General features: G+C 39.7%; 1 protein-coding gene across 1 annotated transcript in view; it reads right to left on the minus strand.

Moving 5' to 3' along the window:
* Window positions 1-3,969: 3,969 nt before the first annotated feature.
* Window positions 3,970-17,072, minus strand: part of LOC140495922 (serine protease 23-like) — a 36,212-nt gene continuing 23,109 nt past the window's right edge. Inside the window, exon 2 of the mRNA XM_072595221.1 lies at window positions 3,970-7,355. Coding sequence (XP_072451322.1) covers window positions 6,227-7,345 — 1,119 coding nt within the window. The 5' untranslated portion in view covers window positions 7,346-7,355 and the 3' untranslated portion in view covers window positions 3,970-6,226. The remainder of the gene's footprint in view (window positions 7,356-17,072) is intronic.

Raw genomic sequence — 17,072 nt, forward strand, 5'->3', positions numbered from 1 at the left:
TGACTAGACAATCCCTAACTACACTTTTTTAGTAGATGGGCAGGTAAAAAGCACTAGGTCTTTGGTGATTCCACAATCCTTTCATGTACAAAAATGCTTATGTCCTTCAAATGTCAAATTTTAGTGTATTTGTTGACTTTAATATTGTTGGTTCCTATAAGATGTTTGGGCAGAAACCTGGGTGAATGAGGGAAAGTAACATCATCCATTTATTAGCAGTGTTGCATACAATCCAGAAGACTACTTAGCATCTTCTAAATCCAGGGCCTCTTTCCTCTGGAAGGAAAAGGGCAGTGTATATGTGGATGTATTGCTATCTCTACCAAGTCACTCACCATACTGACATTCCTTCAGTATTCCTGGGATAAAATGCTGGATTTTGTCCCCAACTTATTGTGCTTACCTACAGTATGTGGATGGCTGTAGTTCAAGAAAGTAGCATACTGCCACTTTCTTGAGGGTAACTTGGGCTGTAAATTCAGGGCGAAAGTGAAGACTGCAGATGCTGGAGATCAGAGCTGAAAATGTGTCGCTGGAAAAGCGCAGTAGGTCAGGCAGCATCCAAGGAACAGGAGAATCAACGTTGCCGAAACATCGATTCTCCTGTTCCTTGGATGCTGCCTGACCTGCTGTGCTTTTCCACTAACACATTTTCAGCTATAAATTCAGGCCCAGGTACACATACTCTCATTCCATGAATGAATAAATTTTAAAAAAAACTTATTCACTCCCTCCACATCACCACTAGTGTCTGGTAGTAGTCTCCTTTTGACACTATGTTCCTAATCTTCTGAACTCTACGACTGCTTCTTCCCTGCTATATCAAAATCCTGAAATTTATTAAAGTTTTTTTTTAGATTACTTAGTGTGGAAACGGGTCCTTTTGGCCCAACAAATCCACACTGACTCCTACATTTATCCCTTCACCTAACTCAATGGGCAAATTAACATGACCAATTCACCTAACCTGCACATTTTTGGACTGTGGGAGAAAACCAGAGCACCCAGAGGAAACCCACACAGTCGTGATTAGATTAATGTGGAAACACTCCCTTCAGCCCAACAAGTCCACACCGACCTGCTGAAGCACAACCCACCCATTCCCCTACATTTGCCCTGTAGTGTTAGGTAAAGGGGTAATTTAGCGTAACTAATTCACCTGACCTGCACGTCTTTGGACTGTTGGAGGAAACCCACACAGTCAGTCACCTGAGTCAGGAATTGAACCTGGGTCTCTGGTGCTGAGAGGCAGCAGTGCTAACCACTGTGCCACCAGGCCACCCACAAATTGTAAGGTCCTCATTGCAAGAATGTGCAAACTCCACAAAGACCATTGCCTGAGGTGGGAATTGAACCCAGGTCTCTGGCACTAAGAGATAGCAGTGCTAACCACTGCTACCAAATTTTCTCAACATGTCTGTCAGCGTACCTACACAAAATGGACTATAGTGGCTCAAAAAGGTGGCTTACCACTTGGAGCTGTAGGACTGGCAACAAATGTGGGTCTTGCCAATAATGCACCTTTTGTAAAAGGATATAGAAATAGAAGCAAAAAATTAGGAAATTAAACTTTTCAATTTATGAAATGTAAATAAGGGTGGCCGTGGAGGATTGCTTTTCAGATTAGACATGTGATCAATGATGTGCTACACTAATTAGGGCCGGGTCCACTGCTTTTTGTCATCTATATAAATGATTTGGATGTGAACATAGAAAGTACAATTAGTAAATTTTCAGATGACACCCAAATTGGAGGTGTAGTGGACAGCAAAGGAAGTTACCTCCAAGTACAACAGGATCTTGATCAGATGGGCCTATATGCAGAGGAGTGGCAGATGGAGTTTAATTTCAATAAATAATGAGGTGCTGCATTTTGGAAAGGCAAGTCAGGGCAGCACTTATACACTTAATGGTAAGGTCCTTGGGGGGTGTTGCTGAACAAAGAGGCCTTGGAGTGCAGGTTAATAGTTTCATGAAAGTGGAGTCGCAGATAAATAAGATAATGAAGGTGTTTGGTATGCTTACCTTTATTGGTCAGTGTATTGAGTACAGAAATTGGGAGGTCATGTTGCAGCTGTACAGGTCATTGGTTAGGCCATTTTTGTTAAAATCTGTGCACCTTAGCTAATCCAGGCTGTGAATGCTGCTTTTTAGCACATGTGCCCGTGTCTGAAATTGACACTGTCCTAATCTATTTTTGGCCAATTATTTACTGGATGGTGTGCCACTGGGTAACTCTTACAGCTGATTTTATTCTTCACTTTTACATACTAAAAAGACCATTTTTAAGAAAACTATTCCAAGGCGATGCCTACCTTTTTAATATTGTGCTGTATTAATCTCCCCATCGTTCAATAATTGCAAAAAACCTTATTTAAAATGCTTACTTCAGAGTGAACCTTTATTATTTAGTAACCTATCCCAAGATGTTTCACAGGACCATGATCTAATATGATGTTAGATCAAAGAGGTAGATTTTAATGCATATTCTCAAAGGAGAGAAGTGAGTTAGAGAAATTGAGAGGACATTCCAGAGCTTCGAAGCTTGGCAAGAAGGCACAGCTATCAAGTGATTTGAATTCAGGATGAGGCCAAAATGAGATGAATGCAGATATCTCGGAGGATACCACACAAATTGGAAAGAATATGGACACAAAGGAATTAAAAAGCAATGATGGAAATTTAAAACTAAACACGACTTGGCAATTCTGAAAAAGGTGATAATTGAAAAAAAATCAGAGTAGATATGACCATCAAAGCTCATTTTTATCCAAAGTGAATCAATGATGTGGAATTGGCTAATAGGAAACAAATCTAAATTGAATCAGTTCAAGGTGAAGAAGTTATGAAAGATGTGCATTGCTGGAGACAGAATGGAAATGGTGCACATGGTGGGGATATGATACCAGGCAAAAATGAAATGTGTTCACTGGTGTAATATTATCCTCTTCTCAAAATTTCCCATTCATAATCTTTTTAAAGTTTCTCATTACCCATCTTTATACAGGCAGAATTAAGCATCTGTTTAAATGGCATCTGAACCTTGATAGTTCTCATGTTATTCTCTTCTGCTTTGCTCTGGCCTGTACTTCTCACTTGATTGAGAGTACGGAAGGGTGGAATGGGATTTTGGCTTCAATATTGCATGATGTAAATTCCCCAGATGAGGCTCGAAATCAGCATTGGAAGAAGCTGCTGACTTATCAGAGACTGACTCCGATGACCTTTTGTTGTGTACTGCAGTCTTCAGCAAACCTTCGACCAGAAAAACCGATCAGTATCTGAATTTCATTGAAAAACATTTCTACTTCAAGTCATTGTGATGGTTCATTACCACTAATTCCAATGAATGTTAATGGTATGAAAATCAAAACTTCTCTGGGATGTGAAGCAGGTGCTGGGATGAATTTCTGTACTGGCAGAATGATAAACATTTGTCAAATAATAAAGGAGTAAAAAATAATGGAAATTAATCATTGAACTCTTTTATCCTAAATAGCCTGCCCAAGCAATCAACAGAATGCCTTGTTGATTTTCTCGTGTTCTGTGTCTTTCACATATATACTTTTTCACCTGCTGACCCCTTATTTGGCTAAAGCTGCTCTCAATCATCATCTTCGCTAATTACAGCTTTCAAAAAAGATTCATAATTTGTCAGATTTGCATTCTGGTGGTACTTTTTTTCTCAAGGCACTGTGAAAGTGAGCTTCAAAAATATTTATTTTAAAAAAGGATTCTAAGTAAATGACATTTATAACAAGAAAATGAAGGAAAGCCAATTTATGGCTCTGAGGCAGTCCGATTTTAACTTAACTTTTATCATGCAATTTGCAATACCTTTGCAGCATTTTTGTCTTTTCAATTTCCAGATAGCAGTAACTAACTAGGAGACACTAAGTCACAAAGAGGAATCTGAAGTCATACTATAATTACACAATAACATTCAACTCAGTGGGCATCACTATGTACCACAGTACATTCCAAGCACAAATTTGGAGTATTTATTTCAAAAATAAATCTGCATCTTTTTCTTGGGTGTTATTTAATGCAGTTCCACTTCTAAATTTCTTTGAACATGTTAAACAGTTTTATATTGGCAATGTAAATCAAGTAACAAGACAGACAAAGTAGCTCTCAAAATAGGATACGTATGCTGAACAGTTTGGGTCGGGGTGGAATTTTGATTAGCCTGGCGTCATCAGTGAAAAGTATCCTGGGTGCCAAAAGCCCAAATGTTTTGTGATAAGATCGCTGTCCCCACCCCAATTTGAGAGCAGAACGGACAATATCTTATCAACGGAATTTTGTTTAAATTTTTTTAGCACAACAAAAACAAATTAATTGAGAAATTTACCTGTTGCATTAAATACTTTTTCTCAATACCAAATTAATGATCATAAAAATGACCCTTTGGCAGTATTAGGGTGATGGACTACACTGTACATAGCATTTGAGCATTGGGTCAGTCCTGCCCACTACAGGGTATGATCATCACTAAATAGGCTGTCACAGAGATGGGAGATAAACAAGAATGATGAGTCATGGTTTGACTAATGAAGAGGACTGGTACTACCTTCTCTTTATTGTTTCTATTTTTAATACTAGCTTTTGTTTTCACAAAAGAAATGTACCCTTGCTCCCTGCAATCATTTTCTTTTGAGGTTGCTCAAATGAACAATTGGTGAGCTGCACCAATTAAGCTGTATCCCAGATTGATGTGCAGGCTGAGGACTCAACCCAGGAAATATGGTGGGTTTTAGGTTATCTGACAAACACACAGAATGCTGCAGAAACTCAGCAGGTCTGGGAGCATCTGTGGAGAGAGTAACAGAGTTAACATTGAGTCCATTTGACTTTTTTTTCATAGAATCCCTACAGTGTGGAAACAGGCCCTTCAGCCCAACAAGACCACTCTGACCCTCTGAAGAGTAACTCAGCCAGATACATTCCTTTACCCTATTATCCTATATTTAATCCTGACCAGTGCACCTAACCTACGCATCCCTGAACACTATTGGCAATCTAGCAAATCCAATTCACTAACCTGCACATCTTTGGATTGTGGGAGGAAACCAGAGCACCCGGAGGAAACCCATGCAGACATGGGGAGAATGTGCAAACTCCACACAGGCAGTTGCCTGAGACCGGAATCAAACCTGGGTCCCTGGCACCGTGAGGCAGCAGTGCTAACCACTGAGCCACCATGCCACCCCGAGTTCTTCTTTAGAGTTCATTTAGATTAGAAGCTGTGAGATCTGTTGAGTTTCTTCAGTATTTTTATTTTAGATTTCCAGCATCAGTGGTATTTTGCTTCTATTTGGGTATCTCTAATTTTTCCTTAAATACCATCAAGAAAGATATTTTTCAAATGACTATTAAGGTTTCAGAAAGTTCCACAATGTTGAATGGTGGCAATTTCCAAATTGGTACAGTGAAATAAACTTGCCCTAGTTCTAGATATTCTGTCACAGGGCAATAGCTCGAAGCTAAAAGCTTTATCCAAGCAAAATGGAAAAAGGAAAAATAGCACAACTTGAAATCACTGAAGGTTAGTAATTGGTTCTAAAAAAAGGACTTGATGGCATTGTCACATGATGGTAGGGATTTTAAACGTAATGTTGCTTTAAATATGTTTATTTTCTGTTTCCTTTCCAAATTTCCTTTTCAATCCTTATTGAAATTAATTTTACAAAAAATTGCAACTAGAGAGAAATCTGTTCTTTAGAACAAAACTGTCTGTTACTGAATCACTGAGAAGGTTTTCATGAATAGGGTCGCCACTAATTTTTTTTTGATCAGACAATTTTTTTTTTGGTTGATGACTCCAGAAATTGAACCCATTTAGTTTACACTCGTTTTTAATGTCAATGCTGAACGAGTGAATTTTTAATGTCAATGTTGAATGAATGAATAGTTTTATCTATTAAGAAAATGAGAGAAGTCAACCCTTTGCCCCAATGTTGCATCCTGATTAGCTTTAAACTTTGCAAAGGTGGCAACCTGATCATTGATGTACCAAGTCTTGATATGTTCAAACTTCTTCAAATTCTCGGTCAGTGACCTTGATCACAAGGAAAATGGAGTTTTGTCTAGAAAGGCTCCAGCTGTCTGTCCTCTTGTGCAGGGCCTCAATATTTTTGAATCAGTGTGTTGGAATTAAAAATTGGTACTGAATGCCTTAAATGGGCAGGGTCATTCTTGTGTTCTTTGTGCTGCTTTAATGGCTTTAATGGAGATGACAATCACTATAAGCGCCTTTGATCCAGTAACAGATCTGTGCATATTTCAGTGGTGTAATGCGAACTGCCACATTGTAATCTCGCTGCACCCCATTGAGGTCCACCCACTGATGTCCCGAAAATATACCGACAATCTTTCTTTCCCAATGCTGCTTCTCTGGCAACCACAATTTAGCATACACTCCGGAGCCACTGGAGCCTGGCTGAGCGTCACAATGCTGGTAGATGAGATGAGGTGTCTCATTGATAATTCGGCAAAATCGATACACCAGCTGTCCAGGTCGGTCACTGTCAAATCCTGAAAAGTGGATTCTATTGCCCGCTACTTGGTCTGTAGTTGGCATAACTGTGATCTCCATGTGTGGCCTGTCATGAGGCCTCTTCAATTCCAGTAAAGCATAGTCATAGTCCATACTGAGGTCATTCTGAGATCGTATCCAACCCTTTGGTACCTGTGTGCGTTTGACACGTGACCACCTAGTCAATAATTTTGGTGGAAGTTTGGAACTTTTTGCCAACTTTTGGGTTTTGGGATTCTCTTGCAAAAACCCAACCTTTAATTTTTTCGCCCCCTTGACATAATCTTTCCCATCATGGATGCAATGTGCTGCTGTCAACACATGTCTATCTGACACCAGGACTCCTGTGCACCCTGTGGAGATTTTCACCGTTGTAGAAAAGGGGAAATGAAGCAAGAATTGCTTTCCAGAAATATCAAATCTTCCATCCACTCCAAAAATCTGCCTCTTACGCCGTAATCTCCTAGGGGTGTACTGTTTCAAGAGAAAGGTACTTGGATCAAAGCCAGCAAAGTCTACCATAGTGAGTGTTCGAGTGCCGTTGGTGTAAACTGTTTCATAAGAGAGATTTTCTTTTAAATCCTTTAAGGTAGGGTGAGCCTCTTTCCACAGGCACTCCTCATTGCAGTGAGTGGTCAGATCTGGGACAGCCTTTGCAGAGAATCGAGGTTTGTCCAACTTCAGTATTTCTTGGGGAAGGAACACTGGGATCTCAGAGCTATGCCAGGTCATATTGGAGTCTATGGCAGAGAACGAGGATTGCTTGGCAAAATAGAAAATAATGGCCAGGATCTGTAACAGGGTCATTGTGAAGGTCCTGCTCAAAACAAAGAAGAGAAAAATATTTAGTGACTTCTTGTGAATATTGAACTTGTAACTTTACATCCATGGGTTTACAAGTCTATACACATTGCATTTTGCAAGTAAAAACCAATATTATAAAGTGTGACATTTAAAATCAGTTTTTACTGGTTTATCAATGAAAATTCACAACTTTCTTGTTCATATGTTGAATTAGAAAACAAATTGTCTTACCAGGAAATTGGATACAAAGATTGCAAACGTGCAAAGATGCAGGTTGGAGAGCCTTACTATAGTTATGTTAATAAAATTGATGCATTGCATTGTTACATAGGGACAGTCCATTCAGTCCCTCAAAACTGTTTCACCATTCTATGAAATCATGGCTGGCCTGTGACCTAGCTAGCCTTTGTCCCATATTCCTTAATAGCTACAATTAACCAAAATCTATCAATCTCAAATTTTAAATGATTAATTGATTCACCATCAACTGCTATTCAGAAGGGAGTTCCAAACTTTGAGAACCTTTTTTTTAATGAAAAAGTGCTTTCTAATTTCATTTCTGAGGGATCTGGCTCTAATTTTTTTTGACTATTGAACTGCTGTCCTATCACTGACAACACCATCTGTCCCTTTTTTACCTAAGGTGACATTTACTCAAGATTGCAGGTTTCTGCCCTCTGTCTTCATGTGACTGAACTGGCCAGTTCTTAACTTTCAGATCCTAGGTGTTGTGACTTAGATGGCGATGTTGTAATCTTTTTGAATGATTGGTAGCAAGCTTCTCCCAGTTATTAATGATTTTACTTCAAGAAGAGCTTCAGAGTATTGTTGAAGTGCTTGCTTTGTCCTCCTTGGAACATTGGCCATTTAAAGAGTTGAGAACGTAAGACATACCAGGGATGATGCTTTTTGCTCACTCAAACATTGTCATTGATTTTACAGGAGTGGTTTTTGAATGCGCGTGGATCAGGCTTCAAAAGGGGATACTTGTCTGTGTTTCATGATTCTCTGACTATGTCTGGAGGATGTAAGAGAGGCACTATTAGTGGAATTTCTCTGGTGCTGTTTGTGTTACTGATATAGTGTTCAGGTCTCACTGTGATGAGGAGTATGGTGGTGACAACTGCTCTGTATACTAGGGTTTTTGCTGATTTACAGAGATCTTTGCTGTCAAAAACACTGCCATAGTAGAAGGATGAGTTCGCACAGTTGATCTACTGTGTAATGTCCTCATCAATGTTGGCCTTTTGAGACAGATAATTGCCAAGGTGTGGCAAATGTTCAACATATTTCAGAGTCACTCCTTCAATGTATATGGGAAGTGGAATATATCATTGATTAAGTGTGAATTAATAGGTGGGTTATGTTTTGGCAACATTCAAGGTCAAATCAATTCTCTTGTATACAGAATTAAAAGGCATCCAGAATGGCTTGCAGAGCAGATTGAGTGAGCAGCAACACTGCATTTTTGATACAGAGTGGGATGAGGTTAAAGAGTTACAAATCTTTGAAGCACAATCCAAAAGCATAATGATTTACTGAGTCAAATATTTTGGTCAAGTCCATGAATATAATACGTTGTTCCTGGTGATGCCCTTGACATTTTTCTTGGATGTGTCTAGCATCAAGAGCATGCAAATACCCCTTGAGGAACTTTTATATAGCCCAATTAGCAGAATTTCCTCTAATTTATCCCTTCCCCTCAATATTGAGAAAACTGATGAAATTGCCATTTAATCTCTAAGTTTAAGGGAATACAAAACTAGTTTGTTTAACAAAAACAGAAGTTAGTGGAGAAACTCAAAAGGTCTGGGAGCATCTGTGGAGAGAAAGCAGAGTCAATATTTCAGGTCCAGTTACCCTTCTTCAGAACTAGTCACAGCTAGAAAAAGATCACATATATGCTGCAGACAGGGGGTAGTAAAGGAGTGCCTGGAAAGAGCCAGAGGAAGAAAAGGACTGCTAGGCCAACAAACAGATGGATAATGGTATGCCAGGGGAAATAAAAAGAGAAAAAACTGATAATGGGGACCATAAGTATTTGAAAATGGATTGGCTGTGCTGAAACAGCCATGTGATGATAAGGCCAGGGGTGTAGTGTGAATAAGAAGACTTGGAAGAAGGTATTCAATCCCTAAAATAATTGAACTCAATATGGAGTCCTGATAAAGCTAAGCAGTCTCACAGCAAATCTAATTCTCGAGTCCTGTGCCATCCACTTGTGAATGGTGGTAAGCAATTCAACAACTAATAGGAGGGAGATGTTTCACAATGGGGGATCCATTTGCAACAATTTCAGTCAGAAGTGTCAATTGATGATACATCTTGGTCTCCTCTGGAAGCCACCAGCATCACAGATGTCAGTCTTTGATTCACTCTAGAAATAGCTAAAAACATGGCTGTATCCAATGTCCATTGGTCGTGACAGCATTCCAGCAACAGTATTGACAACTCAGGGCACAATTAGTTTTGGAGCACAAGTCAATCTGTCCCAGTACAGCCTTAATGCTGGCATCTACCTGGCAATGTAGAAAATTGCTCATGCAAGTCCTGTATGTAAAGAAAAGGACAAATAAACACAATTACAACTCAGCCTACTTTTAACTATCAGCAAAGCAATGGAAAGGACCATTGACAGAATAATCAAGCAGCACTTACCAAATAAGCTGCTTTTGACCTAATTAGTGTCTTCAACAAACTCAAAGCTGAACTCAAAAGGAGATGAAGTGACACACTGCCATTGACATCAGCTAAACCTTTAAGTGAGTATGAGGTGGCTGCAGCCCTAGCAAAACTAAAGCCAATGGGAATCAGAGAAAACTGCACTGTGTAGACTCCTACCGAGCATGAAGCAAGATGGTTTGGGTTGTTGGAGGTCAATTCTCAGCTCAACTCCTTGGACACCAAAGCAGTTCATTTCCATATGCAGCCAGACCTGGGCAACATTTAGGTTTAGGCACCCATGTGGCAATTAATAGTTGTGCTAAACAAGGACTATTTCCAACAAGAGAGAATCTAACCATCTTTCCTTGGAATTCAAAGTGTACTAGTTTTAAGATGCTCTGCAACAATTCACCAAGCCTTCTTTACTTTCAAACCTGTGACCTCCAATACCTAAAAGGTTGAGGAAGACCACCACCCAAAAGTTCTCCTCCAAGATAAACACTGCCCTTACGTGGAACAATAATCACCGTCTCTTTACTGTCGCTGGGTCAAAATCCTTGCTTTCCCTTCCTAATAGCACTGTGGGTATACCAGATTGCAGAGGTTCAATAAGGTGGCTTACCACTATGTTCAAGGGACAATTAGGATGAAAAATAAGAATCATACAATCCATACACTCTGGAAACAGGCCATTTGGCCCAACAAGTCCACACTGATGCTCCAAAGGGTATCCCACCCAGACCCATTCCCCTACCCAATTGCTCTACATTTATCCTTGACTAACGCATCTAGCCTACACATCCCTGAATACTATGGGCAAGTTAGCATGGCCAATTCACCTAACCTGCACATCTTTGGACTGTGGGAGGAAACCCACACAGACATGGGGAGAATGTGCAAACTCCACACAGACAGACAGTCGCCTGAGGCTGGAATCAAAGCCAGGTCCCTTGCACTGTGAGGCAGCAGTGCTAACCATTGAGGCATCATGCTGCACAATAATTAATGGCCTAGACAGTGACACAGATACTGTGTGAAAGAATAAACTAAAACCTCTTTCCAAGGAAAATATCTTATAGAAGAATTCCCTCCCAAGCAAATATATCCTTTCTATTGTTCTGGCACCCAGAACTATGAGGTACTCCCACGTATTGGCTCACCAGGTCTTTGTACAGCTATAATGTAACTTCTAACCCTTTTGGTTTCAGTTCTTTCAGATAAAAAAAAACAACATTTCATTAGCTACAAAGGTTTGCAGTGCATAACACACTGTTAAACTTTAGCATGATACATTTGTTTTTCATTAAAAATATGAATTACATACAATGATCAAGATATGCTATGTTTAACTCTTTTACAAGTCAAAGTGTATTTTACTGCTAAAATAATTCATCAATATTTTGTTTAGGCCTTAAATCTTTTGTATCAGCTTCTTTAGCCCTCAATTCAATAGTGCAAAATCTAGCTCCTCTTAAATACTTGCAGCATCTGTTTAGCCAGAGTAAAAGTAACTGTTCAAAGTAAAACCATTTTAAAAACCACTTCTTCTGGGTTTATCCTGTTCTTTGAACTTTCACTTTTCTTTTGTCCCATTACAAACATTGAAAATCTCGATTTATTTGTGGCCTTTGTACAAACTGTAGCCACAAAGCTGAAACATGATGGTGCAAGGAAATAAAATGGAGAAAACTGATTTAAAGAGGAAAATGAGACAAAATGTATTTGCCACAAGTCCTGAAATTATTGTTGCTAATATTAAATTAGATTAGATTACAGTATGGAAACAGGCCCTTCGGCCCAACAAGTCCACACTGACCCGCAACCCACCCATACCCCTTACCTAACACTACGGGCAATTTAGCATGGCCAATTTACCTGACCTGCACGTTTTTGGATTGTGGGAGGAAACCGGATCACCCGGAGGAAACCCACGCAGACATGGGGAGAATGTGCAAACTCCACACAGTCAGTCGCCTGAGGCAGGAATTGAACCTGGGTCTCTGGCGCTGTGAGGCAGTAGTGCTAACCACTGTGCCATCGTGCCGCCCCGAACACTAAAATGAACATTTAATGCATCCATATGATCCATGGCATTTAATGATGACACTATCCAATTTATTTTGAGGGTGGCAGGGCTAATGCCTTTAGAGTAGTCAACCTTCAATGCCATCCTGGAATTGCAAATATATTCAAAGTTCTCATTATCCTGTGTGTGTAATTTGTTCTGTTACCTCCAGATGGAAGCAAAGCTCTGGGAAAAGGCCTGATAACACTGTGAATATAACCCTTTTCCCATAAAGCAACTGTGCAATATTTTCCTTCACTCAGATGAATCCTTTGTGCCTACAGGCTCTTGGCTGCTCCTTGTGAAAGTCTATGTGCCAAGTTAATTATTTTGTTGCTGTAGCCAGCCCAAACTCAAGGACACTCATACTTCATTCTGATGGGAGCCTAAAGGAATTTATTTTGTCTGTCACGTCCTAGTGTTTTAAGTGGATATTCGTAATAAAAATAGCAACAATAAATGCACTGCCTGTATGGGGCATGATATTTTAAAAACTGATAACCTATTTTATTTATGAAATAGCCATGATGTCCTTGCCAACAGTGACATTGTCAGCTGTACTATTGTGTATGTCCGAATATACTGACATTTTGGTTAAGTTTGCTTTTCTATGCAAGTATTTTGCTAGCTGGTGAGAGTCCATCATTTCTGGTGTTTAGAAGTAGATTATAAATTCATTTTGTTAAACATTGTGATCCACTAATTTCATCTCATCCTGAAAAGTCACTTGATGTGAACCCTGCTTTATACACAACTTGGATTTTCCAATTGAGATACATATCCAGACAGGGGGTATGGACTTCACAGAGGCAACCCCTGATCTTCACCACAATCCTGGCCATAGAGTTACCTGGCATTAAAAGGTGGGTTTCTTGTCCTCCTTGGATAATTGGGTTATATTTGATAGGGAAGCTTGGCTTTGGTTCGAGGGAGATAAATTGCCCAATTGAATCATTGAGCAATCATTAAGCAAGTGCTGCATTCGGAGTCCTTGTTTGTCTATTTTTTGTATTGATCATGTTATGGCATGACATGCTCTAGGCACACCTTTTGCTTCTAGGTTTCATTTTTGCCTCACCTCCATTTCAGAGTTGAAAAATGTGGTGTTGGAAAAACACAGCAGGTCAGGCAGCATCCGAGGAGCAGGAGAATCGACGTTTCGGGCATAAGCCCTTCTTCATCTCCATTTCAGCCCTGTAAGACCAACTTGTCTGTCTTTCAAACTCTACTGCATTTCACTCTTTAATAGAACTTGCTTTTTTCTCTTGGCCCACCCAGCCAGGTTTCAAAAACCTTATACATTTTTAACTTTTCCCACTTTAGATTAAGTCACATGTAATATTAAGTATGTTTCTTTCTTCACAGATGTTGCCATAACCTTCTGAGTATTTCAACCTTTACATGTTTTATTTCACCATCTGTCGTATTCTGTTTTTCTATTTAAAAATGTTTAGTGATGGATTCAAGATGCTATTATCAACCCTTGTATAGAGCTTTTTAAATGTACCAGTGTAGCCCCAGACACCCATTTGCCAAGAATGGGTGTCTATACAATGTCATTCTATTATAAATTGAACAAAAACTGTTAAGTGTTTCTAGTAGCTTTAGAAAACCTGATCAGGAATTGGATTAACACCAAATAGATGAAAATTTGGCACAATGAATCTCCCTGTAATTTCTAATAAGCTAATATTTCATGTCTGATCAAAAAAAAGTCAGATATGTTTGAATCCTGGCTTCAGACGAGTTGCCCACACTTGATTAGAATGGCATATCTGTTTCCCACTTAAGTTATCCTGTGTAAGCTCTTGGAATGAAAGAGATAAGTGAATGCCAGTTGGTTCTGAATTACAGCCAGTGTTTTGCAATGGTTATAGTCCACAGGGAACTGGTTTCTTATTACTCAAGCTCATTTCATTTGGGACATTGAGTCATCAGAAGCAAGTGTCAAGGAACGTTTTGTTTGGTCAATCTGGGCTGAAATTGGACCCACATCCCTAAGATAGGTTTTCACTTTTTAATTCCCATTAGAGTTGATCTGTCCACATGTTATGCCATTTTAGAGAGGTGAAAGAATGCTTCCTTTGAGCTCAGAAATATGCAAGAAAGGTCTGGAGGCAACTCATGTCTTCCTCTATGGCTAAACTTGCTTTTCCCAAATGAAGACATCTGTCTGGTCACTCATGACAGTAATTGTGTGAGAGAAAGATTGCATTGGTTGTTTTTCTCCCTCTAGTTACAAAAGGTCTGCTTTAAAAAATATTATACAGATGGGCTGAAGCCTGTTAATAATTCCAAGAAGCAAAGCAACACAAGGAAATATCAGAGAATAGTGCTCAGTGAAAACCCATCTATCCATCTATCAAAGTATTTGGAATTAAATTTGTGAATGTACACTCTAGACTAAACCTTGGAACCTAATCTTCCAATTTGATAAAATAATACTTGATTTATGAAGACGTTTTCCTTTAAAGCACAGAGCAATGATGGATCAGAACCCATTTAGAGACTTTTAATTTCCACTGTGATTTTATCTTTTTGAAGCAAAAAGATTGCTACAGAAGTAAAAAAACCTGCAGATGTAAATTCAGTGACTATCTGGTAAAGTCCTTTCAGAAGCCAATGAAATGTTACATCTGTAAAGTGTCAGAGAAACTTCAAACAGGCTAGAGATCAAACAAGAGATAATGAAGGGTTGACTAGCCTTAGCTGTCAACAGAAAAACTCCTCATGCAGACAGGTCTGTTTTACCTTCAAGTAATATTCATAAAAAACAGTAAAAAGCTGACTGCAACACTAGTCTATGTGTGTTATTGGCTGGACACCCTGCTGTGTGCATTAGTGCTCTGTGAGGGCTACAACTTTGTCAATTGCCATTTCAGCATCCCTCCACTACAAGCAAAACACAAGAGAAGACTCTCTGTCATTCTGAATGCTAGGATTCAATCGTATTTGAAAGGAATCCAAACAACAGCATCTCCTACAACCAGCAAAACCAGGAACCAAAAATTGACTGCTTAACTTGAGATCAATACGACTGGTGCCATTCAGTAACAACTGCAGCGTGTTCTTTGCTCTTTATGAACATTTCAGAAACTGATCCACATATCCTTTCAACTTTTATCTTTTTGGACTCACTTGTATATGCATCTTGCATATTATTTCTTCTTCTGCTGATTAAGTCATGAACTCAGTCTTTTTGTTAATTGTGGGCATTGGAGGCAGTATGTCAGGATGTAGAGAGGATAACTGAAGGGGGAATAACAACATTCAAGGAAGAAGGTACAGCACGAGAGGGAAAGGTGTAATAAAGGGGGAGGGGGGTTTTCATAGATAGTCAGTACCACCCTGGCTTCACTGGGATGGAGGACAGTGCACTACTATGTCTGATATGGTAACTTGATGTTCCAGGGCCATGGGATAAAATGGGGAGATGGTCAATTAAATTACCCAGTTGGTTGGATGTGTGATCAAAATAGTTACAGAGAGGGTCATCAGGAAGGCAATTTGTTGATCTGGGTGGGGTCCCTAGAATGGAGGTTAAGTCCATGTCTCGCTCTGAAGTGTGATCGCTGATTCCTTCAATCACCAATCAAGTAGCTATTGTGCAATGGAGAGGACAATGACAGCCACCATACTGGAGTTGGTAGAGTATTTGTTTTGTTCCATGAGAAGGGCACATCATTTTCTTACAATGTTTGGCCCTTCAAAAAGACAATAGTACTAAACAGACACCTACACCTACACAGTACAGGCAAAAGATCAGGGCACACTGTATGTGAACCTTGTGCATTCACCTGTGTGAAGTACTAATCCTGACCAAGAGTGCTCGTCACCACATTGTGCAACAACAATCGCAAATGTATTAAGTGTCAACCACATTGCTGTGGGTCTGGAGTCACATGTAGGCCACATCAGGCAAGGATGGCAGATTTCCTTCCCTAAAAGACATTAGTGAACCAGATTGTCTTTTCCTGACAATTAGCAATGGTTTCATGGTCGTCATTGAACTCCTACTTCCAGATATTTATTGAATTCAGATGACTGGGAGACAGAAACAATGTTTTGTGACCAAGAAAGATTCACCTACTTGCCAAATAGCAATCACCTGCCAAGCCCCCTGCAGGACAGCAGGAGTTGCTCACTTCAAGGAAAGCTAGTGCCAGAAAACCCATGAGGTCCTGCACTTGTGAGTACCTCCACCATTGGTGAGAGGGAACATAGCATGAGCACTGTACCACCAAGACACAGTGTATCACTAATAAGGCAAGCTCTGGATCATTAGTGAGTGATATCTCTCTAGGGTTCATCGAGAAAAACCTTCCATTGAACTCACCACAATTGGCACTAAGTTGGCTTGTGGTAAAGTTCAATCCATGATCTCTGCACAAATATCCAGTGGCCCAGGTTAATGTTCCAGGGGCATGGAATCATATCCTCCCATTGGGGGAATTGAAATTCAATTAATAATTCTGAATTTGAAAACTCAGGCTGAAAATTATTGTCATTTGGCCAAGTCTGAGCAGAGATGGATCTTTTTTGCCCTGTCACCTGGAGGGTTTTTTCACTGTATCTTACTAAACTCATTAACTATTATTCCTCTACTATGATGCTCAACTTCATGTCCATACAGGATATACCATGGATCAATGTCTGTTTTGACAGCTTGCTGTTGAATGCTGATATGATTGCCCCACATGCTAAATTATCCACATTCTTATCCTGACCTCTGTGTCCAAAGGGTTTCATGTAAATTAAGGGGTCAGTGATGTCTGGGACAGAGAGGTATGCAGCACACAGGTGGCCTTAGGTATGACAGGAATGAGAAATCCCACAGGTCAGTGTCCTGTACAGGTAAAGGTCAGTTCAGTGTGCAATGTGGCTTGCACCCACTTCCCTCAGACCAAGACACTTACCTTGCCCACTCAGTGTGACCTAGCCATTTTCTTCCCATTGTGTGCTTTTGATGTCCAGTATGATGGAAGATGACAATGAACATTC

The sequence above is a fragment of the Chiloscyllium punctatum genome, chromosome 25 (assembly GCF_047496795.1).
Source record: "Chiloscyllium punctatum isolate Juve2018m chromosome 25, sChiPun1.3, whole genome shotgun sequence".
NCBI lineage: Eukaryota > Metazoa > Chordata > Chondrichthyes > Orectolobiformes > Hemiscylliidae > Chiloscyllium > Chiloscyllium punctatum.